The sequence below is a fragment of the Rissa tridactyla genome, chromosome 7 (assembly GCF_028500815.1).
Source record: "Rissa tridactyla isolate bRisTri1 chromosome 7, bRisTri1.patW.cur.20221130, whole genome shotgun sequence".
In the NCBI taxonomy this organism is placed as follows: domain Eukaryota; kingdom Metazoa; phylum Chordata; class Aves; order Charadriiformes; family Laridae; genus Rissa; species Rissa tridactyla.
Window position 1 is genome coordinate 55,601,527 of NC_071472.1, and position 24,912 is coordinate 55,626,438.

At 40.4% G+C, this 24,912-nt stretch overlaps 1 protein-coding gene across 2 annotated transcripts; it reads left to right on the forward strand.

Annotated features, from left to right (window-relative positions):
- The first annotated feature begins 430 nt into the window (after nt 1–430).
- MYL10 (myosin light chain 10) lies at nt 431–24,155 on the forward strand. 2 transcript variants are annotated; one of them, XM_054210184.1, is made up of 7 exons: nt 431–1,906; nt 9,660–9,746; nt 12,510–12,585; nt 14,025–14,129; nt 17,634–17,712; nt 22,771–22,819; nt 23,584–24,155. In XM_054210184.1, the coding sequence occupies exons 1-7, from the start codon at nt 1,904–1,906 to the stop codon at nt 23,680–23,682; spliced, it is 498 nt and encodes a 165-aa protein (XP_054066159.1). In that variant the 5' UTR covers nt 431–1,903; the 3' UTR covers nt 23,683–24,155. The 2 variants fall into 2 exon arrangements, with proteins under 2 accessions (XP_054066159.1, XP_054066157.1); XM_054210182.1 differs by lacking the exon at nt 431–1,906 and adding an exon at nt 1,927–2,110.
- Nucleotides 24,156–24,912: the final 757 nt, after the last annotated feature.

Genomic DNA, 24,912 nt, shown 5'->3' on the forward strand with positions numbered 1-24,912 from the left:
CAGATCAAGCTAGAAAAGTAAGGAGCAAATTGATGATAATAATGATGATTGGTGATATACAAGGTAAGAGAAAACAAAACTCCTGAAGAAACAGTACAAGGCATCTGTTAAGAGAGCTGTTAGGACAAACTCGTGAAATGGCTGGATGAAAAGATAAGTATTCTTCCAAAAATGGACACAGAATTCACAGGATGGAATCCTGGGCCCGGTGACCTCAATGACAAAGCTGCTGCTCATTTGGCTGTCTTGTTAGGATTAGAGCACTCGCCCTGCAAAACAAGTAGCCATATTCTTAAATGTAAGTATGTGAGCTATTACACTGATTTCAATGGAAATATTCCTTCCTTAACGTTAAGTGGTTGCTCAACAGCTTTGCTGAATCAGGACCTAACCCAGTGAATGCGGTAAGTCTTTACCATAATGAACCTTTGAAATTATGTAGGATTTTCCCCAAAACCCTTGTTTTGAGTTTTTCATGTTACTAAACTCAGTCTAGTGTACAAACCTGGGTCTGCTGTCTGGCAGGCGGCTGCAGACGAATGGACCGAGGGATTTATTTTTATGCTGCGTTACACTAGGTATTGCTATAATGTCACTGAATTCAGAACGATGAACACTGGGCTAACTTCCAACTTGTAGCCACAACAATTTCGCTAAAGCCAGATGAATTGTATTGTGCTTATTTATTACTTAATTATCCCTGTAGGTGTTCGAGGTACTTCAGAACAGCTAAAACAGTCCTTGCCCTGAAGAGCATGCAGTCAAATCTAAGATTAGAGATGACAGCACTGCAAGGGGCTGGACCTGGAGAAAGAACAAGGTCCTTGTTCAACTAGATACTTAAATGTATGCCCGTCTCAAAGTTCGGCTGATTGATTAAGCACTTTTGTGACTCAAGGTTAGTGTGAGTGATGTAAAAAAGTATGTCAGATGCTAGTGTAAGTTCCTGAAAAACCTATTGTTTCTGCTATTTTTAATGCACTGATTGTCCTGTATAGATACTCTCACAGATACAGATTAGACCTTTAGGAAATAACGATTTCATGTCCGTGGAACGATGCCATTTTGTACTGGTTAATGTTTTGGCCCATTGTGATAATGCCAAACATGATTTATGAATCAAATGGAATGTGTATGCATTAATGTCCATGAGCATTCCCCAGGAGACGCAGCCCTTGTGGTTCCCATGCTGCCTTCTGTTTGCTCCTGTTCTTAACACCATATTCATTACTAACATCTCTTTTTTCATGTTTTGAAGTCCGTGAGTCTCCATCGATTTGCAGTAGCTTAAGGTCTGGCCCTTGGACTTCAGGCGTGTGTGATAGATTCAGGGAAAGCAGATCTGATCTGAGTCACTTTATTGCCACCTGCAGAGCAGTGCTTTTCCAGGATACCTCCCAGTCACAGATGCACCGATGCAGAACCTCAGTCCTTTTTCTGGAGCTCTGAATGCACCAGGCTCTGGAGCTACCGGACATCTCAGTGGCCTGGATTTATGGCTAGTTTCCGCTGCATTGTCTCAAGGAGCGTGTTTCTCTTTCTGCTTTTTCAGGATGCCATGTCCGTTTAAAATCTTTTTAGTGCGTGCCCTGTGTTCATTATTTAGAAGTACATGGGAAAGCCCCTTCAGCTCTGGCTTATTGTGAGTGCTGTACAATTGTATCCCAACTGCCTACTCTACTTATCTACTGCATTATTTCTGTGAAAGCAAAAGCCGTGCGTGGAACAGATGCTTGGAATGGTATTGGGATCCAATTACTGCACTTTTCCAACCTTACATCTATTGTCTAAACTTGGAGCAGGCATATTTTTATTCCTTGGTGACACTATATAAAGAGACAATTGGCATTGTGTTTGCTGTCTGAGTAGTTGGCAGACAAGGGGTAGAAGGAGCAGCAGCAGTATGGTAGGTTTTATTCTTTCCCATGTCTGTCTGTTTATCTCTGTCTGTATTTCTTTCTGACCCTAACAATTCAAATGGAGCTGTAATGATCACACTGGACCCCATGAAATCTCATACTTGGTATCGCATCCAGAATGAAAATATATCCCATAGAGCGAGCTGTGAACTTCCAGTGACTTTTCTGCATGTGTTCGACAAATGAGTAAGGTAGGAAACGTAGATGCACTTGCTGAAGGGACGAGCTTGTGCATCTCTTTCCAAGGCTAATACACTAGGGCAGCAATGACAGCACAGCTGGTGTTAATTAGTGCTAAGGTCCGCTATGGTGTGATGGGAAGTGAGGGAAATGGGTATCTCTATAATTGTAATTGTGTTGCTCTTGAGACTGTGGGGAGAAGTAGGAAGTATTGCAGAAATTTCTGTGTCTTGGCTTTGCCCTGTTCACTGGTGGCTTTTCACTTGAAGGGATTCCAAGGAGCAAAGAAGAACTCCTGCCTAAGGAGCAGTGGGCAGATGGGGCTTTTTCTTTGTTTTTTTCAAATTCAGAGGAATGACTACAACAATATTAAAAAAGAAAAGCTCGTGATCTTCTCTTTCCTTATTTTTCTCCTTTTTGCAGGTCCTTTTCAGGCTATCTTAAAGTAATGCTGCCCAGTGGCTCCGTAGGGCTATGGAATATTTGATTCTGGAGAGCACTGGAGAGGGAGTTGTATATGAAAAGCTTTCTCAAAGCTTAGTTCAAACCCGATCCCATTTAAGCAGGTGATGAATGTGCTCCAAGTGCTGTTCTGAGCAGGATAAAACCACATTCAAAGTAATTTCTAAAGTCCACGCACAAAACTAGTTTCCAGTTTCAGGCAGTGCAAGCCCAGTGTCAGTGGTTTCACACTGAGCACGCAACCCATTAATCATGTTCTTCACCACTCTTACAAGTGAGCAGTGCCTTGTGCTGATTGTGCCTCTTCAGCTGTGGATTTACAGGTTTCCCTTTCATCAGCTTCACTAAAGTCTAAGCCAACCCTTTTGTGGGGTGGGGGGCAAGTGCTGGGGCTTAGGTTTTCTTTTTCCCCTCTTTTTAAAAATTGTATTATTTACCAGTGTTCTTCCCTTATATTTAGATCAATGACACACCACACTGCTCGATGTCTGAAGATATTTCGGGACATTATGTGGTGAAATTGCTTAAGTTAGGAGATGTGAAAATATAGTGGGAGACTATTCTGTCTCCTCACTCCCAGCTCAACTGGCGATTCTCTGTGGTGGTTCTTTTCATTGTGCCTTTTGTTTTGGGAAAATATCTTCTGAGGTACCTTACTATACAGGGACACATGAAACAGATTTAAAATGGAAAGAAAAAAAATAGCCTTAATGAAAGAAAGCTGAAGAATATCTTTACATAAGGAAGTGATCATTTTTTATTAATCAGAGGGAAATGTATATGTAATTATGCTAGATGAACTCTGTGGGGAGGTTTTTTTCTCTCTTTATGATGTCTTAAGGGATTTATAAATATTACAGAGGTTTTATAGCATCATAATATTTCAGATGTGCAGTAAAGCTACTTTCAAAGGATTAGTGCAGACAAAGCAGCATAGTAAAAAATAATTACAAGTCAGCCAGTGCTACTAGGCTCTGACATACAGGGCTGATGAGAGTGAGAGAGGCAGGGTTCAGGGAGATAATTTTTCTAACAAGAGCAGACCACACAAGTGCTGTGGAATGGAGTTCTGAGAACTGTCTCCAGCCCTCCGTTAATTCCAGGGAATTTCAGTGAAGCTGGGGCTGTGATGTCTCCCCGCATGCTCTGTGCTGATGGAGAGAAGGGAAGAAGAAAGGTGGAAGGAAGGAGAGGGAAGCCTTTTTCTAATTCCCAAAACATTCCTGGTGTTTATTCAGTTCGAGTGACACCTTGTAGCAAATTCTGTATGCCGAAGGGAACTGCACTCCCCAAAATAGATTGCGTTCTGATCAAGTGTGTTTTGCAGCCTGCTTAACTGTCTGGAATGCACCACCTGTACTGAAACAAGTACTGACCCCAGCGGAGCAATGCTGATTTCACGAGCGGAAAACGCAGCCCGTTGTTTAACCAAGTTGACGTGTTTGTGTATGGCTCTGCGCACGCGTGCATACATACGTGCGTGTCTGTGAGCATGGAGGACTGTGCATGTCGAGAGGGACTGTTCGTCTGTTTACTTGAAGGAGGAGGACGCATATATGCCAGAGAACAAAATTTGTTGGGTGGGGAAAGCAGCTGGCGAATTTTGGGTCATAGAGGTTGAGCAGTCTGTGGTTGGAGAGGTTATCTGCTGTTGCAAGATAAGTTTTGGGAGATGATACATTCTCTCTGTATATCTGTGCAAGAGAGAAAAGGAGACTGATTGGGGAGGGATTTTATGTGAGGCAAAGTAGAATGCTTTAGTGTATGGGAGTGGGAAGCAGGGAGGATGCAGTCCAACAGATTTTTGTATCTAGCAGGGATCAAAGGTGTGTGTCTGTGTGGGCGTGTGGGAGGCTGGGACTACATGTAAAATGGAGTGAGGATGGGAAGGGAGGGATCTGTTTGTGAGTGAAGAGCAGGTAATAAAAGGATCTTCTGTTTCTCAGTTCTGATAAAGTGGGGTTTTATTTGAATGATCTGAGGCTGTTGCCTGTTTGAAATGCAAATCGTGCCCTTAGAGCAGTTTATGTTGCTTGCTCCTCTAGACTGTTCCCTCAAAGGCTTGCACTTGGCTTGGCCTTATGCAGCTCACCTGCCATGAAAAGGACCTAAGCCACACTAAAAAAGGGTGGCTTGTCCATAGCTGGGGCCTGGGGTGAAGGTGCAGAGTAAATTATCTCAGCAGAACTAACTTGTGAGACAATAATTAAGAAAAATCCTGTCCAGTGCTGCAACAATCCCTTGGATGGGCCTGAGATGTAACTTTTGATTCAGAAGCTGGATTCAATGATAACAAAAATTCAAAGATAGGAAATGTCAGCACTGAGATCCCAGAGTGGATGAAAAACAGGGTGAGAGTGTGATGGATGAAAAAGTAATAGTAACTCAGATTTAACTTCATACCGTGGATCACAGTAGGGGACAGAATCTGAGCGAGATGATGGATGATTCTGTCTTTTCTGTAGTCACAAACGTAGTTGCAGAGGAAGGAAGTACATAAAATGTGAAATAGTGCAATGCAAAGCTGTAGTATCTTATGTCTAGTTTGCCCGGGGCTAAATGAACACATAAGGGTACAAGACAACAGAATCAGGCTCTTAATAGTGTACACCCCTGTTTTTCTCTGAAGGACTCCCTCCCAGGAGACCTGCTTGTCCATTGATGTCTTCTCTAGTAAAAGAATTAAAGGAAGACACAGTAAGTTGCTGATTAGGGAAGCGTTTCTGCTTGTGTTTTAACTTTGGCTGTCAGGAATACCAAACTACATCATCTTTAGTTACTGAGAGTATTTTCTGAGTGTTTTAAGGCATGGTGGACCAAACAGGCAACTGACCTCCCCAGACCAAACCAAAAATGTGGCTTCTGGCAGTGCCGCCCACTTTTCCTGACTGCCTTTGGAGACTTTTTTGCTCTGCAGAAAATGCTAAGTAGAGGTTGGTTACTTCATACTTACTAAAGGGTAGAAGTGTGCGCCTGAGCAATCAGTGCAGGCGCCCGTTCTGGAGCGGTACCTCTGTTTATCTTGCAGCAACTTGTCAGTTTTACTGTCCTTTTCTGGGTTGTCTGCAAAATTCATCGAGGGCCTGAGATGATAAAGTTCTGCAATAATCCAGTGCCCTCTTCCTTTGTATCTCTGGTGTCATGAACCTGCTCTAGCACCAGCCTTTTGTGAATTTATCAGGTAAATAATGCCTCATGTTCTGAAATAAGAACCAAGTATTTTCAGCTCCTTCCTCCTTTGCGTGTAGAAATATAAACTGATTTCCTGTCTCCTTTTCTTTTAGATCGCCCTGAAATCAGACATTTCTTCACTCTGATTCACTTGAACATACACTCCCCCTCCGCAACATATGAAAAATGAATCCCATTCTTATATCCAGAGAGGCAAAGGCAGCGCACACTCATTGTTTCTGCCTGCCTGTGTCACTGCACTGTCCTTGTTCTCTCCGGCTCCCTGACACTGCCAGAGAGGAGAAATAGAAAGAACCTCAATGAGGAAAACTCAGATCAAAGCAATTGCCTGGTTCAACAGAGTTTTCAGTTTTCCTGGGACCAGATTTTGGTATGGTTCCATTTTTTCATTTAAAGCTTCTAAATCAAACCAAAACCAACACCAAAAAACCCCCAACAAACCCAACAGAAAAAAGACCCTTTAAAATCCAGGCTAATTGAGAGAGTGCTAACACTAGTAAGACAAATGAGTGATACGCGACAAGCCTGTGGTTTCTCTTCTAAAGTGAAGTGTTGTTTTCTTCACAATGGGATGATTAATACACTCAGGCAGGAATATTAATAGGCTTGTTCAGTTGTTGCAACATTCTTCCCACTGCTGTGCTATTGAGGCCTTGGAATCCAAGCCCAGGGGACCCTCAGCTCTTCAGTTTCTCATCTGGCACGTTTTGTATGTCAGTCTCAAAGCACATGTTGCAAAGATAGAGCAGCTATCTTTGCAAAGTGCAGCTCGGCACACTGCATTTTACAAATGGGGAAATTGAGGCAGACAAAAGTGATGTGTCAGTCACCCACTTGCTCCTCTGTAAGTCACCTACTGAATCCTTGGCAGTTTAGAAACCATACGTCTGCTCAGTTCTGTGTTGTTCTTTTACTATGCCATTCTTTCAGAGAGATACTCCAGAGTCAGAATCCTGATTCAATTCATTAAAAAATTCTGGAGTGTTTGGAGTTGTCAGACAGCAGCATAGACCTATTTCTGTTCTCCTAGAGCTGCCTTTTAGTTTGATTTACCCACCAGGAAGACAGTGACAATGTACTATATTCTCTTCCTGCTCCACGTACTTATCTCTCAGCCTTCCTCTTCATAGTGCCTGCCTACCCACCAGTCATGCAAAACCAAGGTGCAGTTTCTTTCTGTGATTATGAATTTCCCAGCTTTTCAGAGCAGATAAATGATGTTCACAACACTGTGTACACAAAAACCAAGAGACTGATAATCCAAGATGCTCTATCCATTTGATGCCAAAAGACTTAGCTTGAAACTGGTGACGGAAAGCCATTCCCATCCAACAGCTGTTCATAGGCCCCTGTGAAATGTATTGGTGGCCTTAGTCCCATTCCCCAAGCGAGCAGATCGTAAATAGGATCCACACCCAGAGCTTCCACAGAAAAACTAAAGATAGATTGAGCGACACGGGCACTGATGTCCTTTATCATCCCTGGAGATGACTAACCAGAGAGTAACACTGAACAAATATGCTAGGATGAATTTCTCCTAGTACAGTGGTTGCTCTCTGGATAACTAGTCTTCAGTCGTTTTTGCCTTGAATAGGACTTCACTAATGTAAAGAAACTTTTGGGTGTTTTTTGTGTTGCTGGTCTGTTTCTAATAGATACTGAGCCACAGCTTTTGGGTTTATCTGATCCTTTCTTATAGCTACAATCCTTGCTTAAAGCCTTACAGCACAGAGAACTAATTAAACTGAGGAATAATAGAGGTATTGCCAGTGTTTGGCATTTAAAGTTAATAAAACCTGGAGCTGAAGCCCACTGTTCTTCATTGTGGTGCTAGCTTAAAAAGATGTAGGTTGTTTGGTAGCGTGGTGGATATTTATCATGCTGAATATGGATACTGTATTTGGCCACAGCAGAGCAGAGCATGAGAATGGTTTTGTCTTCATAAAGACCAGCTACACAAGCACAGGAGAACCAGTTCTACAACCCATCCGAAAACACCGAGGCCAGCCTTGTGCCCTGTGGTCAGTTCCCCCAGATGGCTTGCAATACATTCTGCTGGGTAACATCTCCTTTCTTTTTACCTCGGGGAACAAATACGTATAAATACGTAGGATTGTTCTTAATATTTCCATTCGATCTGGAAGTGTTGAAAACCTCCACCAGACACCTCACGTTATATGGAAGATTGCCCATTACTGCTCAAAATAACACTTATTTCATGTGTAGGAGGAGGAGGGAATCTGTTTATTCCAAAATCAATATTTCTACATTCATTAAACATTCCAGTTATTCACTTTTTTTTCCATGCCCGTGGTAGCATTCTATCCTTATTTTTATCCTCACTACAAATACATTTTTCTTTTAATTTCCATTCCTATTTCCAGATTTTAGTGCTTTGCATTAGCTGATTGGAGCTTGACAGGTCTGGAGTGTGGTTGTGTGGATGGCTGTCTACCATAGCCCTAATTTTCACCCTGGGATCTAAACCAGGGTGGTTGAGTGCAGAAATCTCCCTGGCAAATTAAATTGATCAGACAATGTATACTTCAAACAGAGTCGAGTGGGAATATTTCCTTGAGCTGCTCTGCTCCTCAGGATATTTGAAATCAGTATTGAATTTGAACTTTCGCAGGCTTTTTTATTTTGATGAAAGGAGACAGTAGAAGTTGCCTTCCGTTTCATGCAGAATAGCCCAAACTAAGTAAGACTAATTTTCCATGACATGAGAACCAGGTGGGACTGTGGTGATGAAGTTTAAAAGTAAAAATGATAAAGAAAAAAATAATCTGTCTGGAAGGGAACTCAAAAGGAGATGTAGCTCATTATCCTGCCCCAAATAAGGATAATGCTGTGGTTAAAACATTTCTATAATCCTTAGGAATCACAGATTTTATTCTCTACTGCAGAACAAGAACTGTATTGTCTTAGGCAAGCTGGTTGGGCCCTTATTCAAAGATATATAATGAAGTCTAGTTCTGACTGATTTTTAGTGAGCATTAGATTCTTAGATATCATTGTAGTTCTTTCCCCGGTTTTTCTCTGCCTCAGTCTTTCAGACTACAGAATAGCGATGAAAGCAGGCCCACCCTTTTATTTAAGATGACTATCTTGAATATTAAAAATATATGGGCTAGTCAGGCAATGTAGCGTAGTGTCATAAGTTGGTGCAAGAATATGGATTGTCCTCCCTACATGGGAAGAATCTGTTCAGTCAGTTTTGGTTCAGACAGAGCAGACTTCTAACCATTTCTCTGTGAGCAGGAAATGGTGTAACTGTCCTTCGTAGCTCCTCAACTGAGTCTTCATGCAGGGCCTCATTTCGCGTCTGGCTGCCTGTCCCTGCGCGGGAACTGGGAAGGGGCCCCTGTACCCACTCACCTGAATTGCTTGTATTTCTTAATAGCAGGTTGGGAATTTTAGCTTACATCTCTGAGCAAGACTCCTCCTGTAATACAAAGCTCTGCAAAGCCAGTGCAGAACTCTCCTGCGTCAAATGGCCTGGCGTAGGTGACTCTACCCTAGGAACAGGCAGTTCCATGGGGAAACAAGCAGTGGACCAGCTGTGATGTTCAGAGTTACACTTTGGATCCCTCACCTTCTTTTAAGGCAGCACAGTGACAAGCTGTTCTTGTTTATCTGAGCTGTCAGGTTCCAGGCCAGAGCAAGGGAAGGGCAAAAAGCCTCAGTGAGAGATTCATCTGCTACTAAAGCAGCATTTTTTATCCCATTTATATATTTTTATATATATATATATGTATATATATGACTGAATTAAAAACTTTGTCATAACAATCCTCTTGTATTAGTTGACTGTATATATTTTACCTTCTGTTAAAGATGGAATTTGTGTTCATGATGCTTAACAGACAAAGTAACACATATTTGATCTTCTTATTTGTATTACAGGCTCCAAAAAAGGCAAAGAAGAAGATAGAAGGTGGTTCCAATGTATTCTCTATGTTTGAACAAACCCAGATCCAGGAGTTCAAAGAGGTTGGTCACTGTTCTGCTGTTCTCTGTAGTCTCCTGTCTTTGCTAATGAATAACATAGGTTTTGTTTGTAATCCTCATTCAATTCTCCATCTGCTTTAATAGAACACACAGTTGTTTTCTGAATCATCTCTGTGGTTTTGGCTGATATATCATTTTCCTTGTGTGTTTGTTTGTTCTTTCCTTCATTCTTTCTTTCATTCTTTCTTTCCTTCATTCTGTCCCTCCCTCACTCTCCTGTTTCAAGTTCTAGACTTATTTGAAAAGCCCTCAAGCCCCCACCCCAAAATAAAGGAAAATTATCATCCCATCCACTTTAGCCCTGATTCAGGAAAACACTTGAGCACATGTTTAAAGTTAAGTTTAAGTGGTATTTTAAATAAGAATAGTCTTACATGCTTGAGTTTCTGAATAGAGATGCCTTATTGAACCAGGGCTTTAATTAGTGGACTGTTCTACAATAGCAATAGAAAATATTCTTCTGTGCCCTTCTAATACTGCCCACAAACTAGAAATAAAAATACCGAGAAGCCCTCAGCCAACTTTCTCCATAAATGCAAATAAACCAAAACAACATGTTGAGATTAACTAAGTAAGCATCTTCTAGCTCCCAAAGGATTTGGTATTACCAGGCATTGTAGATTCTTTGACCAGTTACCTGTGAGGAGGCAAATCTATCCGTCTGGCGTAAAAGCTGAAGCATATTAAAGGCAGATAATTTGTTTGATGAGTTTATGCTCTTTTTCTGAGTGGACATTCTAGAATGTCTGTGAGGTCATCACATTTTGCACTGGTTTGTCATTTTAAGTTATTCATTTTTTCCCCATTTTTTGCTAACTCCCATCTTCGAGCAATTTCAAATGTGATAAATAGCTACAGTTTCATGTTGTGCGTTGGCTTTCAACTTTACTTTTCATGAGGATTCCTAGCAGTAAAGCTCAGTGGTGAATGCGACTGAAAACCCGTGCAAAGGATTGTGAATATGGCCCAGGTAAACCAATTGAAACCAGTAACTTTTTCCCCACAGTTAACGGGAACACGTTTAATACTCTTTTCCCAACTCTTCTCCGTATTATGTGAACCTCTAGTTTTATTTTCTCTGCAGACTACTGTTTGAAGACATACCATCAAAAAGAAGAAATGCTGTATTTGACCTGCTCTAAATAAGATAATACTAGCAGCTTTTCTGGGATGATGGTGGCAGAATAATGGCAAAAGCATGAGGCAGTGGAGAGGTCCAGTGAAAACCAAGACCATGCTGTATTTAAAGACTGCATACTTGGGACAAGTATTTCTGAAAAGCTGGTTTTGATCAGAGTATTTTTATCTAGATATTTCAACAGCTCACCAGAAAATGTTTCAGCATTGCTGTTATTACATTATTTTAAGTTCACCCATTACAACACATACCTAACGCTCTTCCTGTCTTCTGTGAGCTTGCTGGGCTCTGCTTTACTCTTCATATTTTCTTCTGTTTTGCTTCCAGATTGTGGGGATCAGTGTTTAAAGCAAGCCCCTCCAAAAGGAGGGAAGGCAGCTCTAAAAAGCTGGGCTTAATTTTTTATTAGGTGATGGTTTGGCAGGTAAATGAAGGGTTATGAACATGCATGCTGCAAGCAATCACATGGGCAAAAGGGAATGTGAGCAGTGGGGCTTTGTGGGAAACTGGAGGTAAAACTACGTGAAGATATGTTGATATAATACCATCATGGAAAGATGTGCACCCTGTAGAGCAGTAGACTTTAAAACTTTGCGAGTTACCGTATCTGCAATGGAGTAGCTGTGTTCTCAGGAGAATGCTATCTTTCATAATAATACTGAAGTAAGAATAATTCCTGGTCATTGTAAAGATACACTCTCATATGGATGTGCATGCCGGACAGATAACCAGCTTCAGAGACATGCCCAGTTCTACTAATATTCCTCATAGTATGACCAGGGGAATTTCAGGTCATTAAAATCTTTCAAAATCAAGAAAACATTAAAAGTGTGATGGCAGCAAATAGACAGACATGCAAATAGGTAAATAAATAGATAGGCCATTAGCTGGCTTGGTAAGTAATGGCTAGAGTACATAAATTCTGCGTTGGCTGAAAACAGAAAAAGAACTGGTTTTTTTTCTATCAAAAGTTAAATTTTGCCTGACAAGAAGTATTTAAGGTCAGCACATCAAGGTCAGTCAGAGCCCAGAGTACAGTCTGAAGGGTACAGTTTACTGGAAAGGGAAACAAGCTTTGAATAAATAATGCTATGAAACCTCCATTTCTCTGTACTTTTGAAAATTCAGCTGTCTCTGTGTGAAGGATCATTTTGAGGCCCAGAAGAAAATGACTTTAGCTTGATCTACAGTATTTAAATGTTTGACAGGATATGATAGCTGCACAAAGGAATGAGGTATGGGAAAGGTACAGAACACACAGAGTAACCACTGACTAAATCCCCCCTAACTAAAGCCTCCCTATTTCAAACTTTTATGGGTTAAGGCCTGAATGGCTGGAGCTGCCAGTGTTGGCTTCAGCCCAGCTACATGCTGCACTGAGCATTAATTTAGTAAGAAGAAGTTTGGGTGGGTTTAATTAAGCCCCTTGCCAAGATACAGTAATGTGTTGAAAGTGAGGGAAGTGCAATGATGTGGATGAATCAAAGGAAGTTAAATATTCCTCTTTACAGCGTGAATACAACAGCCCCCTGGACCGGCAGGAGTGATTGTAGCACTGTCCTGTGCAACGTGGCAATGGCAATAAATTTTCCTTTTTCTTCCAACAGGCTTTTACCATCATGGATCAGAACAGGGATGGCTTTATTGACAAAGCGGACTTGCGAGACACATTTGCTGCACTAGGTAAACTGGTAGTAATGGTTAAATACTTAAAAGAAATACAGTTTAAATTTCAAGCACATAAGAAAAGTTTGTACTAGAATTACAGTGGGATACACAGGCAGCAAAAGGAAGCCTGTTCAGCTTGATCTTCTTTATGGTAGTTGCTATCTTTCTACATAGCTCCAGCTGGGAAGTCTCCTGAGCAGCCTCTTTCAGAAGCGCAATGAAGGTCTCTCTGGGACTCACTGGCGGGTGCAACAGAGCTGCGCAGCTGGCAGCTCTCCAACGGCACTGATCCCTCCCCTGCAACTGTTCCATAAAAAGCCCACCCAAGCAGGGGTCCATGCCAGGCATTTCTGATTTGCCTCTGAATCCAGGCTTCACAGGCTGCACCTTTTTCATCTAGGAGCCATGCAATATCTACCAATTAATGTTGTTATCATGGACTCGCTGCCCCTCTGCCCACACAAAAGGAGGAGGACTTCATGTGAGGTTCTGTGCTGTTGTGCATTTATGTGGGGTGGAATGTACATGTCATGAGATTAGGTATTGTCCATTCCATGCACATCACAATCCTGATAATATCAAGCAGATTAAAGTAAGTCTTCCCAAGGAAAGGAAAAATTAAAATGCTCATGATCCCAAACCTGGAGTTGTATCCTTGTTGCAACATTTGAGGCTTGAACAGTGATGTAGGCATTTGGGCTTTTGCCATCTGGATCTTATTAAAAAGAGTTTGATAAGAATCTTTAGTGCTCCCTGGGGTGGAATCAGACGCCAGCAGAGTCAGTGCAAAGAGCAGAAGCTCCTGAACTCTTTGTTGTGACAATGAGGTTTGCAAATTTTGGCCTGTAGCTACTGTTACCCTGAAATATTTATTTCTTAAGGCCAAGTTCTGGTATCTTTCCTCTCCAGTGAAGCCCTTCAATGCCTATAAAGCACAGTCACAGCAAATTACTACTCAATGTGAGTAGGGTTGCCAGGGTCTAAATTCTCATCAATAGGACTGCACAAGGATGGGGAAGGGATATGACTACTCAACTCATCCATCTGCTCTCTACTCAGAAAGGCATCTCAATATAGAGGAGGACAAAGACTGAGACCTTGGATTCTCTTCAGTCACTTTGAACTCTGCTATATTAATATCAGTGGGCCTGTATTTCACCTGAGGTAAAAGAAACAAAAATGAAAAAGAAAAACAGTTTATTTGGAAGTGCCCCTTCTTTCGTCCACTGCTGGCCACGTCTGTATTATTTATCCTTCGTACTCCTTCAGTCACCCTTTGATCTTAGAGCCAGCTCTACCAATTTGTTTTACGCTGGGGTATTCTGGAGTTGCGTTCTACCATGTTATTAGCAAAGTTGCACAGAGCCCTGAGCTCCCCAGTGGGAGGAGATGAATGGGGATCGTTTTTTGAAACACAATTTGTGATTTATTATGAAAAATGATCTCTGCTGCAGGTCGTTTGAATGTCAAGAATGAAGAGCTTGAAGATATGGTGAAGGAGGCGCCAGGTCCTATTAACTTCACTGTCTTCCTGACTATGTTTGGGGAAAAGCTGAAAGGTAAGTACCTTTGGGGGGTTGGAGAGGTATCTGTCAAAGATCCTCAGCATTGAAATATCTCAGCACCTTGCAAATTATAATAATGTATCCACAGAACAATGCTTAAAGGCAAGGAGTGATCTCCATTTTTGCAGACAGAGCTGAAGTATGAAAAGGCTAAGGGACGGTCCAGAGGACAATTCAAAGGTGTGATTTCAGCTTACATAAGCTAACATGAAAGTGGTAAGTTGAGGTCCAGAAAGTAATGAAATCACAGCAGCCTGGAGCACAGTGCAGACGAGTTACTCACTGTCAGTAGGTTCCTAGGCTGAAGTTTGTTGCTCATGCTATAGTGGTATCACACCCAGTGTTAGCTGGTCTTAAAGTATTTTCAGTATTTCTACAAAAAAGCTTTCTGCGCTCCTTGGCTCATTATGCAAACATTACCTCTGCATCATCCTTGCAGTTATAGGGCATGAGGGAGCAACGTGGCCTTCCCTCTTTTTCTGTATTAGTTGTAACCCACTGGCACAGCCTTGGTTTCACTTGAGGTCAATAGTGATTTTGCCACTGGATGAAGATTTCACCGAATAACTCTTATTGGAGTGGATAAATTTAAATAATTCGATCTACAATGATAAGGGAGGGGGATTTTGCCCATTGCTACAGAATATATAGGGATCGCTGTAGGGAGTTCATAAAATGTGGGTACTAAATTTGTTGTGGGAGCTAGTAGTTTAATCATATGTCTTATACTGTTAGTGGCTAGAAAATAGCAAGAGAGGGAGCGTGAGGCCAAGAGAGACCTCTAGTCATTTTCCTATATGCATTAGAGATACGTGAAAGCTTTGACCTTCAAAGCAAAGTTGGTCTTAGCCAAGCACATTCCAGAAGTTTGCTATAATAACAAATGAACAAAAAAATCTGATCCCATCTTCTTAAAAACATTTATCATATTGCTGCTGGACTCTGGCTTTATATTGCTGAGCACAATTTCAGTGAACGGCTTGGAACAGAAAATAAAGGTCTGAAAGAAAGAATCAATGTAGCTAGTCCTCAAAGAAATACACTATTGCTAAGGAGCACAGCATGTCTGAGAAGCGTAAGAGGTGATGGAGAAGGCTGTAGACTGACACTGAGGAGGGGATTTTATTACCCAGACATTGATCTGTCTTGATCACAGTGGTACCTCCACTTTTACATTCCAGACGTCATCTCGCAGAGTAGGTAGTGCCCTTCTCTGTAATCTTCCTTCTGGGATACGTGACTATTTCTTGTGGGGTGCCCTGCAACCCATTCCCGTCCATTTGTGATGCTTATGATCACACAGAGCATGGAAATGAGCTCTTCTTCCTTTCCCCTCTTCCCTCTTCTCTCTTACGATTGCTGAAGCTGGCAAAGAGTCCGGCCCTACCAATTGTGTGGCCTAAAACCAGAGCCAGCACAGGAAGGTGAATGGTAAAGCGCACCCCTCTTGTCCGCAGGTTTCCTGTTGGCTACTAGCAGAGGAGGAGGGTTTTTTTAATTTCCATTTGGTGAAGGGAAAATCACAGCTGTGCTTGTCATGCCCTTCTGGTTGGGTTTGTCATGCAAAGGAAGCAGAGCCAAAAGACTGCACATTCCCAATCAAAACTAATTGGGATGAAGAGCCTTTGTAGTGCAATTAGAAAGGGAGAAAGGGCTAGAGGAAGTGGATATGGCAATTTTGCAACACTCTTTATTAGCTAAGTACCACTCAGAGAATTTGGTGAAAGGTGCTTTCTAAGTAAAATTTGTTGTGCTATAATTGATTTCTGTCATAAAAGGGAAGCTGGGATTTTTGGGACGAGCTTTAGCTTTGTATATTGAGATTATGATGCCAGATGAACAGCTAACAAAACTCGGTTTATGTTAATGCCAACCACATGGAGCTGTTTCTACAGGGAGTCAGAATAATACAATTTGTACAGAAAACAGAGATGCCGCACATCAAAGAAACCACTTTATTTACCAGCTAATCAATAAAGAATGCCTGCTGCATTGCTTCTCTTCAAAGCCAAAGTCCAAGGATATGACAGAGTAGAAAACGTAAAACAGTAAGGAAAAAAAAATCCCCCACACAGTGGTGACTACTTAAAATGCAGACCTTTCCTCGGAGCTGGAAGATGGTTCTCTTCATGAGACAATCAAAACACTCATTAAATACCAATGCTCTTTGTATTGATCATATATTAATTGCAGTTTGAATACATTGCCTTTGGCTTGGCAAAAAAATACACATGGCCAGTGTGTGACAAGAAGGAGGCCGTATAGCCTTAGGTTTATTCACTGTTATATCCACTAAGATACTACTACTGATCCTTGTGAAACCTTTTAAACAAACAAAACTAAGAAGGCATCAGGAGCGTGTGTAGTCATTAGAGCAGGGAACCTCGACTAGGTTCTATTCTGGTTCTATCTCTGCCAAACTTTGAAACGAACTCTGAAATTGCAATTGTTTGTGTTATTACCTTTTTTAATCACGCTTTCAACATTTCAACATCCCAAGTAGCTTCATTTGTCCATGGGTCAATCTACCTGCTTGTAAATTTGGTTTCCTACAGTTATAAATAATGATTTGTATGACATAGACTACGCTAATATTTTGAAATACTGGGGAATGGTCAGAAACAGAGTATGCAGCCTATCGTTTTTGGAAACTGACTGTAAGCAAGTATACTCAGAATCTGTGGTATTACAGAATAGTCAGAAATCCCAGCCAAGATTAAGGCACTGTGAAAGCTAGTCCCTGACCCACATTTTTTCCAGTGTAAATAGATGGGACAGATAAAGGATGGAAGAAAAGGAAGACTATTACTATCATTTTACTGCTGGGAACAGAGAAGCAAGGAAATTAAAGTCATACCAAAAGTCTGTGGCCCAGCTAAGAGCAGAAGTAAAATCTCAGAGCCATAGCCTAGCGCTTTAAACCATCCAGTTTCTATAAGTAACACTTAATGAAGAGATACTTAAGTGGAAGTGCACTACAGAATGTAAGTGCAAATCACCATTTTACATTGATCATCCTGTTTCCATTGCATTCCAGTGACATTCTGATTTTATGATGAGCTCCATTTCCTTTAGTGAGGGAAATAACCTCTTCTCTATATAGCGAGGAACAAGTAACATCAAAAAGTGTTTTTACAAGGAACGTACAGTACAAGATTAAAGGAAGCCAGTGATGGAAACAGTTTGTTATATTTTCATTTCTGAAAGCCACTAATCCTCTGGGTACTGATATTGGAGACCAGTTCCTGGAAGTTTTCTCTCCTGCAGACATAGAATAGATATGAGTTATTATTTTTAAGCTTCTGAGCATTGAACTATTCACCTCTATTGTTTATCTGACATGACAAATGCTGCCGACTTAAGGAACCTTTGTCTTCAAACCTACAACAGCAGAATTCTCCATTCTGCACTGTTCTCAAGTGAATGCAATTACTTAGCAAGTATTCGGCAGCTATAGAAATACATCCAGGCTTCTAAATTATATTTCATTAATTTTAGGCACGGACCCAGAAGAAACCATTCTGAATGCTTTTAAGATTTTCGACCCAGAAGGAAAAGGCCACATAAAGGCAGACTAGTAAGTTTATTTCAAATCCTTTTAAAAGAATAATAATAATAACAACAATAATAATAATAATAATAATAATAATTGCACAGGTTTAAAGAACTGCTTAAAAGCCATATTTTTCACAGGGTTTTAAGAGACAGAGGAACTGTCATGCGGAGAAACATTTAGCTTTGTAAGCCAGAGTTAAAAGTCTGGACTATTGTATGAATGTGTTTGTATACCAAAAAGAGATGTTATTGTCTTCAGACATTGCAAGAGGCAATGGAAATATAATCACATGTAGGCCATTAGATAGCCTTTTTTGAAGGTCTGGATATAAATCAACACATGACTCTTCGTAGATTAACTCCATATGTAAAATTAAAATGAATGTCTGGTGCCTAACTCTCAGAGTGCTTGACTAAAATGGGAAAGCTAGTCCCCTTTTTAAAAAAGTGATCAATTTAATTAACTCTGGGGCATGGATTTAGTGAGGACCTTTTCCTTGTTATGAGTTTACTGTTTGAGCCTTCTGCTTCTAGACAATAATTTGCTATAAATTTTCACTAGATGTGTTGGGAGCCAAATCAAAAAATACTATTAATAATATGGCAATTATTGCCAATATGGCTATTTTTTAAATAAGGAGGCAGGACTTAATTTGTATTTACAACCTGTTACGCCAACGAAGCAGTGTAAAAGGACTTTAAGTGCTAATTGCACAAATGTAAACCCTCATTGCGCTGCCAGAATGGTGTAAGGAGGCCTTCACGTAAATAAGATAAATGATATCAAATCAGGGCAGTAGATGAGGAGGGCTGACCTATGGCTCCAGTGAAATGCTTTATGTGCCTAGATTTATGCATATGCTTAAGTTCCTTGGTGAATTTGGGGTCTATACTTTTACTGCAACAGCCATTTCAGGTAGATTTTATAAAGCATAGTATGTATAGGAAGGTCATTAGGGAACCATGAGTTACAAAATTGTATTTGCATCAAGGAATTCTGCTAATGTTGTGGTATGGTAAATGAAAACTAAACCTATTGCTAGAACCCCTGAGGTGAAGTTTTCTGTGACACTATCTGCAATTATTGATGTTGTGTGAAAGTTAGTTGAAAATACAAAATTCATGTACAGTGTTTCCTTCCGTTACCAATATGCTTTTCTGTGACAGTGGCACTTAATTCCCAGTGGGTATGAGAGTCCTATTATGGTAAGCAATATGCAAAATAAAAACAGAGAGGCAGTCTTTTCACTAAGAACTTCTAAATTAATTAAAACACAAGTGGATGTAGCAAACAATCAGAAAGAACAGAGGGTTAGCAGTCATACTGATTTTTTGGGGGTTAACATTATCCAAACAGCTTGGGAAGAACAGTCAGAGAAATACATCAGAAGAGACTCAAACAATCAGAATAAAATGTAGCCTGTTGCCAAATAGGCCAGATCACACGGTAGTGAAATCACAACCATGAAATACAGCTTTCTGATAATACAAAACCCATGAAATGTTATATTTCCCACCACTATCTGTAACAATATACTGCATACAAAATCTGCAGCTTGCCACCCTGTGTCCAGTTCTACATTCCTTGGATGCTGGAAGCCAGTTGGAGTTTGGGGCAAATTAGGAATGCAGTATCACACTCCAAAATTAAGATGAGAGAGAAATACTTTTATTTTTCCTTGATGGAAAAGGTCAACCTTGTCCCCACCCCCACTGCACTGCTAACATTAGACAATTGTTTTAGTTCATCACCACAACAGAGCATAATGTTTACTTATTAGACCCGAGGGTAATGTTGATCATTACAGAACAAACCATTAAATCAATTCCGTGAATGTCTTTGAGGTTTAACTTCTATTCATATGCTTCCAAAATTTAGACATTTGAAGGTTTTGAAATAATTTTTATGTTGGCTCATACAGCCATTTCAATATGACAGTTAATGTTAATAAATAATATTTCTCCATATTAAAAAATCCTGGAATGTTTCTCTCCAAAACCATCCATGTTGACCTTTTAATCAGAACTTCTTTTTATGTTCATGGAGTTAACATCCTTCTGGGGATTTTTATGTCTCTTCCCTTTGCGTGTTTTCACCTCTAGTCTGGAAATGACTCACTTAGTCCATCTGATGGTAGCTGGGATGGAGTCTTCTAACCTTTCCAGAAGCTCCAGGAGTTTAAAACTTACTTCCAAATTCAATGACAGACTTTGTTTGCCTGCATCATTACACCACATAAAATCCTTCCTATAGCATGATGTCAAAAAGGGAAAATGCTTTAGGTCGGATTCTCAGCTGGTGTAAACTGGCATAGCTTTTGGAAAGGTTACATGATTCAGCCCTAAGTGCCATTCATTGGACAACGTGAGTCAGGCCAACATCAACTGTGTCTAATGCTGATGCCAACAAAACTTTTCATATTTGTACCAGATGAAAACGGACCCAGGGAGTTTACATGCATTCGGGACCTTTGGAGGTTAGTTTGGCTGAGCGAGGGATGTTTCTCATCATAGTTGTAGAGCGCTGCTCATTTCAACTCACCTGGCTTTCTCCAAGAGAGCACTGTAGAAAGGGCAAACCCAGTGGGAAACAAAAATGTCCCAGAGATTTCACAGATAATTTAAAAAAAAGGTTTTGAAAACACAGGAATGCAACAAAGTATTTGTAACTGTAGAAGGAACTGATGTCAGCCAGGACAAGAGATAACATTTAGACTCCTACGTCGAGGCAAATAGATACTCTCTTTTGCTGAGAAGACTTTGATTTTCTCTTTTTTGAGACGCAAATAGTCTTTAAAAAAGAAAACAACATACACAAAGAAAAAAGTGCATAATCTCTAGCTCTGGAAATTGTGAGTGTTAGTTTCCCTATAAAATAAATAATGGAAAATGTGCATAAATCCTTAACTCAGTCCTCCTTCCTTATAAGTGTGCCAGAGCCTACTGGGCTGTGCATCAGAAGATTATAATTAGATATTTGATCTTTTCCCCTAAATACTTTAAGCATGTGAATAGAAGACACATAGTGCCCAGATCTCTTCTTAATTCAGATCTGTTTGTGATGAAGTTTATTTGTGCCATCTGACAAAATCCCTGCAAGTGCTTCCTTCTATTCACCAAGCTCCTTCCTGTATCGCGCTTCCTATTTACATCTGCTAATGCCGTTTGCCCCAGTGCACGTATATCCAATAATCAATTTATGCTGATGAGAATGATCTCTCTACTCTTGCACCCACTGAGCATTTGAGAACTCCGCTTCAAAAAATACAGTCACAAAACAAATGGCCAGGATAAGAAAACAGAAACAGCAATATGAGAGGAAGAGACAAAGAAAGGCTTTGCTAAATAAACAGAACGGTAAAATAATGCAGGAAAAATATATACAATAGCTTCAGCTCTGTTTGTGACTTCAGAGTATTTCCCAAAACCTGCATGGATATCTTCACTGTTGTCCTTGTGGGTAAGATCCTTATTCATTACCCAGAAACTTCTTTTTTCAGTTTTTCCTTTCTGTCCTTCCAAACGAGCACTTGACATCAACAAGAAGAGTGTACATGCCTCTTAGGCAAATTGGGATGTGTCTTTGTTGTAGCCTTTTACTGGAAAAAAAATATGTGTGTCAGAGATATGAGAAAGTACAGTTGTAGCTTTGCCACCAAAACTACACTTCTATCTGCATTCTTCACTGGAGATGCATGGTGTGTGGGAGCAGAAAGGGAAGCTTTATTATTTTGCCTGAATACCTGCATCCACAGTAGGTGAATTTTGCTCATATAGAAGTGCTCCTGTGGAACACATTGCTATTATTTTCAATTGCTATCCTGTGGCACAATTGCTATTATAAATAGTTTTAAATATTCGCTTTAAAAAGAAGAAATAAATATTCACTTTAAAAAGGAGAAAGGGCTGTTTCTATAAGAGCTATTGCTCTCCCCACAACAAAGTCTTCAAAAAAGCAGTCTTTTTTAAAATCTACAAAATAAAACAGATTTCTATACTTGTTTCAGCTTTTGTTTTTGTACAACAGACTGCTCAGCTGTTATCACAGGTTCATAGTCTGTTTTACCAATCTAGAAAAAATCCTAATAATGTATAAATATATTTGGTAGTAACTAAAGGAGACAACTCTGCCTCTTCAGCGTGAATGGAAACTCTCTGAGATTACTATAGGAATTCTCCTACAGGAAGGGGACATTAGTAATGCAAGTGAAAGGGATGTTTATGTGATATAACGAGATCATACTGGTGGATGTTCTAGCACATTGTGCGTGTACTGCCCTCAGCACATGAGTAAGTGGGTGAAACATAAAGACATTTTATCGAAAGGGGTTAGACTAGAAACAGTAATCATTCTTCCTGGCAGCTCTATTCACCTAGAATCTTAGGTAAAAAAATTACACACTCAACTGACTTCCCACAATGGGTTTGAAAACAGAGGGTAAATCAGCTGAGAGTCTGTCCCCAAAATATTCTCTTTGATGTAATTGCATAGGATGCAGATTGTGTGTGGGATAAGCTCCTTGTTACAGTGCTGTAACTCCAGATCAAGACATTGTACCGTGAAATACAACAGGTCTCATGCAGTTTCACAGCCTCCTCTGGGAATGACTGCATGCAAATAAAGGGATTCTCAGATGATGATTCGGGATAGCTGTTGGAGTTCTCTTTCAAGTCCCCTTTCGCATTTCATGCTCTGTTCCTTTCATCCTCAGATTTTACAGAAAATATTCTCTCTTTTGGTTTTGTTAAGTGATCCAAACTTTAAACAGCAAGTGAGAAACCCTACCATTTTAGGTTAAGATAAGCATACAAAATTGCTGTATTTCCATTAGAGTAATAACCTTAAACAATTTGAAACCTCTATAAAATGTCACAAAAGCAAAATATGTTGGCAGAGCGAGGCATCGACACTGATGGGTGCCCACAGAAAATCTCTTACAATATCATGTAAGGATTAACAGCTCTAATTTATGCGGTCACACAGATTTTCTTTCATGCAGCTTCAGGAGGGATCTTGCCATCTGAATTGTCATGTGCCATTATCACCCTCTAATCAGGTTATTTCGTTTTATTTGAACAGCATCAAAGAAATGCTTATGACACAGGCAGACCGGTTCAGTCAAGAAGAGGTAAGGACCTTCTCCTTTACTCAAAATAGGAATCTATCTCCAGCTACTATTCAGCAATAAGTATTTGCCCCTCATTAAATGCATGAATTCAGCTGAAATCCAGACTGAGAGAAAGTCGATGCCAGCTCTCGCAATTAGCAACAATTCAAAGCATCTCTTCTGAATAGCTCCATGGCTAAATCAAAGTCAAACAGATTCTTTGGACTTCCATCCAAGTGTAAGCATGGCCTATCTCTTGCTGTTCTTTCCTATGGTGAGCTGGGCAACGGATTTACTAGAGTTCGAGTGGCTTTGGGTGGGGACTGTAATCTGGTTTCCATTTCTGTGGGAGTTATTTTGTTTGAAATCTGAAATGAGTTTTGAAATGAGGTACTGACTTTGTGGTTTGTGTGAGACTGAACATGGATTCTGCTGGCTGGGAGGAATTTAGAGGGACTTTATATTCAGAAGAGGAGAGTGAGTGGAAATGGTTCATAGCAAGAACAGAATGGAGTACAGACTGTAGTAGATTATTTGGCCAGGGCTTACCTGGATTTCAGGGAGAGCTCTTTTTGACAGGGAACTTGTTGGGATTCTAGCAGGACTGTATTAACTAGTTGTGTCCTAATTCCTGTCTCAGTTTTACTGAAGCTAAGGAAAGATTTTCCATAGTGGTTAACGGATCAAGGCAGAAGGGAGATGAACTGGGTTGAAAATGAAAAGCAGTACATGTTGCTGTCCCACAGTCCTATGTTTGTAACACTTATCTCCTGTTTGCCTGGCAGATCAACCAGATGTTTGCTGCTTTCCCTCCAGACGTCTCTGGTAATCTTGACTATAAGAACCTCTGTTACGTTATCACCCATGGTGAGGAGAAAGACTAAGAGGAAAGAGATGAGCTTCTCCTGTCATGATGCACCAAGTTATTTCATAATGGTTTTGTGTGCAAGACAAAGGGCTAAACATTCAGTATGTGAAGCCATGTGGTCATCAGAAGAGAACCAATAAAACAATTGAAATTAGATTAAAGTTATTTAATGCTCCTGTTTTTATAAAAGATGAAAATACCAATTTTGTGAGTTTTTTCCCATCCTTTTTTTTTTCTTTCTGTCAGTGGTTTGAAATGGAATTTTCTTGATGAACTGGTGCTTTCGTGATTTATTGACAATCCTAATGTTCACCAGATGGTCCATTGGGCACTGCAGCATTGCTTAACCTCTTGTCTTTTATACATAAGCTCCATGTGTTAATTGAGAAATCCTCTAACTTATTGCACCAGGAAGAGTATTTGGTAAATAGAATTCTGTTCCATTTCACAGCCCCCAGCAATGAAAGTGTAAATAAAACAATCTTAAGCTCTTGTGAATATGCAATATGCCCTCTCCGTCTCAGTGATGTGGCCAGTTTCACAAGCCACTTGACTCCTTTGCTTTGGTGCAAAAGCACAGAAATAGTGGAATAGGTGCTATTTTTCTCATAGTAAAATTTACCTAGGCACACTTAGAAATCATCAATAATGAATTTCCCCCTTCAGAAGTACCTTTATTATGTGTAGGAGGTTGTCCATGAAATAACGACACCTAGTATTTCACCCGGTGGCCATTAGCCTTGTTTTACAGGTGAGGAACGCACTGGAAGGATGTGTTTTGTCAAAGATCGTCGAAAGCCTAGGGACAAAGACAAGAAAAGAACTCAGGAACTGTAGCCCAGGGTTACACATGAAAGCAGACTGCCTCTCACTTTTATAATCCAAGAGCAGCATAGTTTCTAAAATGGGCTACAGTTTCTTGTATTTGGACTTCTAGGAATTGGACATATTCTCCCAATGTGGAATATTGCGTGAATACTTCCTGCGTGGGAGTCAGAAGGATGTTGCAGCCAAATTAAAACAAGCTTCTGCTGTTTTAACAACTAATGAAAATGGTTTCCTTTTGCATCAGTGTTGCTGGCACCACAGTCCCACAGACATTGAGAGGAAGTAACAAGCCACTTCTTTTCTGTTTCCATCTTAGTCTTTGTAGAAAGAGACCTTGAAAGCAAGGTGTCAAATCCTGCCCTCCTCAGGAGGGGCAGAAATTACACTAAAAAGCTTTAGCATCTGCATGATGCGGGGA

Excerpts from the sequence above, each read along its gene's own strand:
- MYL10 (XM_054210182.1), top strand. Across the intron at positions 12,586-14,024 it reads AGACACATTTGCTGCACTAG|GTCGTTTGAATGTCAAGAAT; the intron begins GTAAACTGGTAG and ends TCTCTGCTGCAG. Across the intron at positions 14,130-17,633 it reads GTTTGGGGAAAAGCTGAAAG|GCACGGACCCAGAAGAAACC; the intron begins GTAAGTACCTTT and ends CATTAATTTTAG.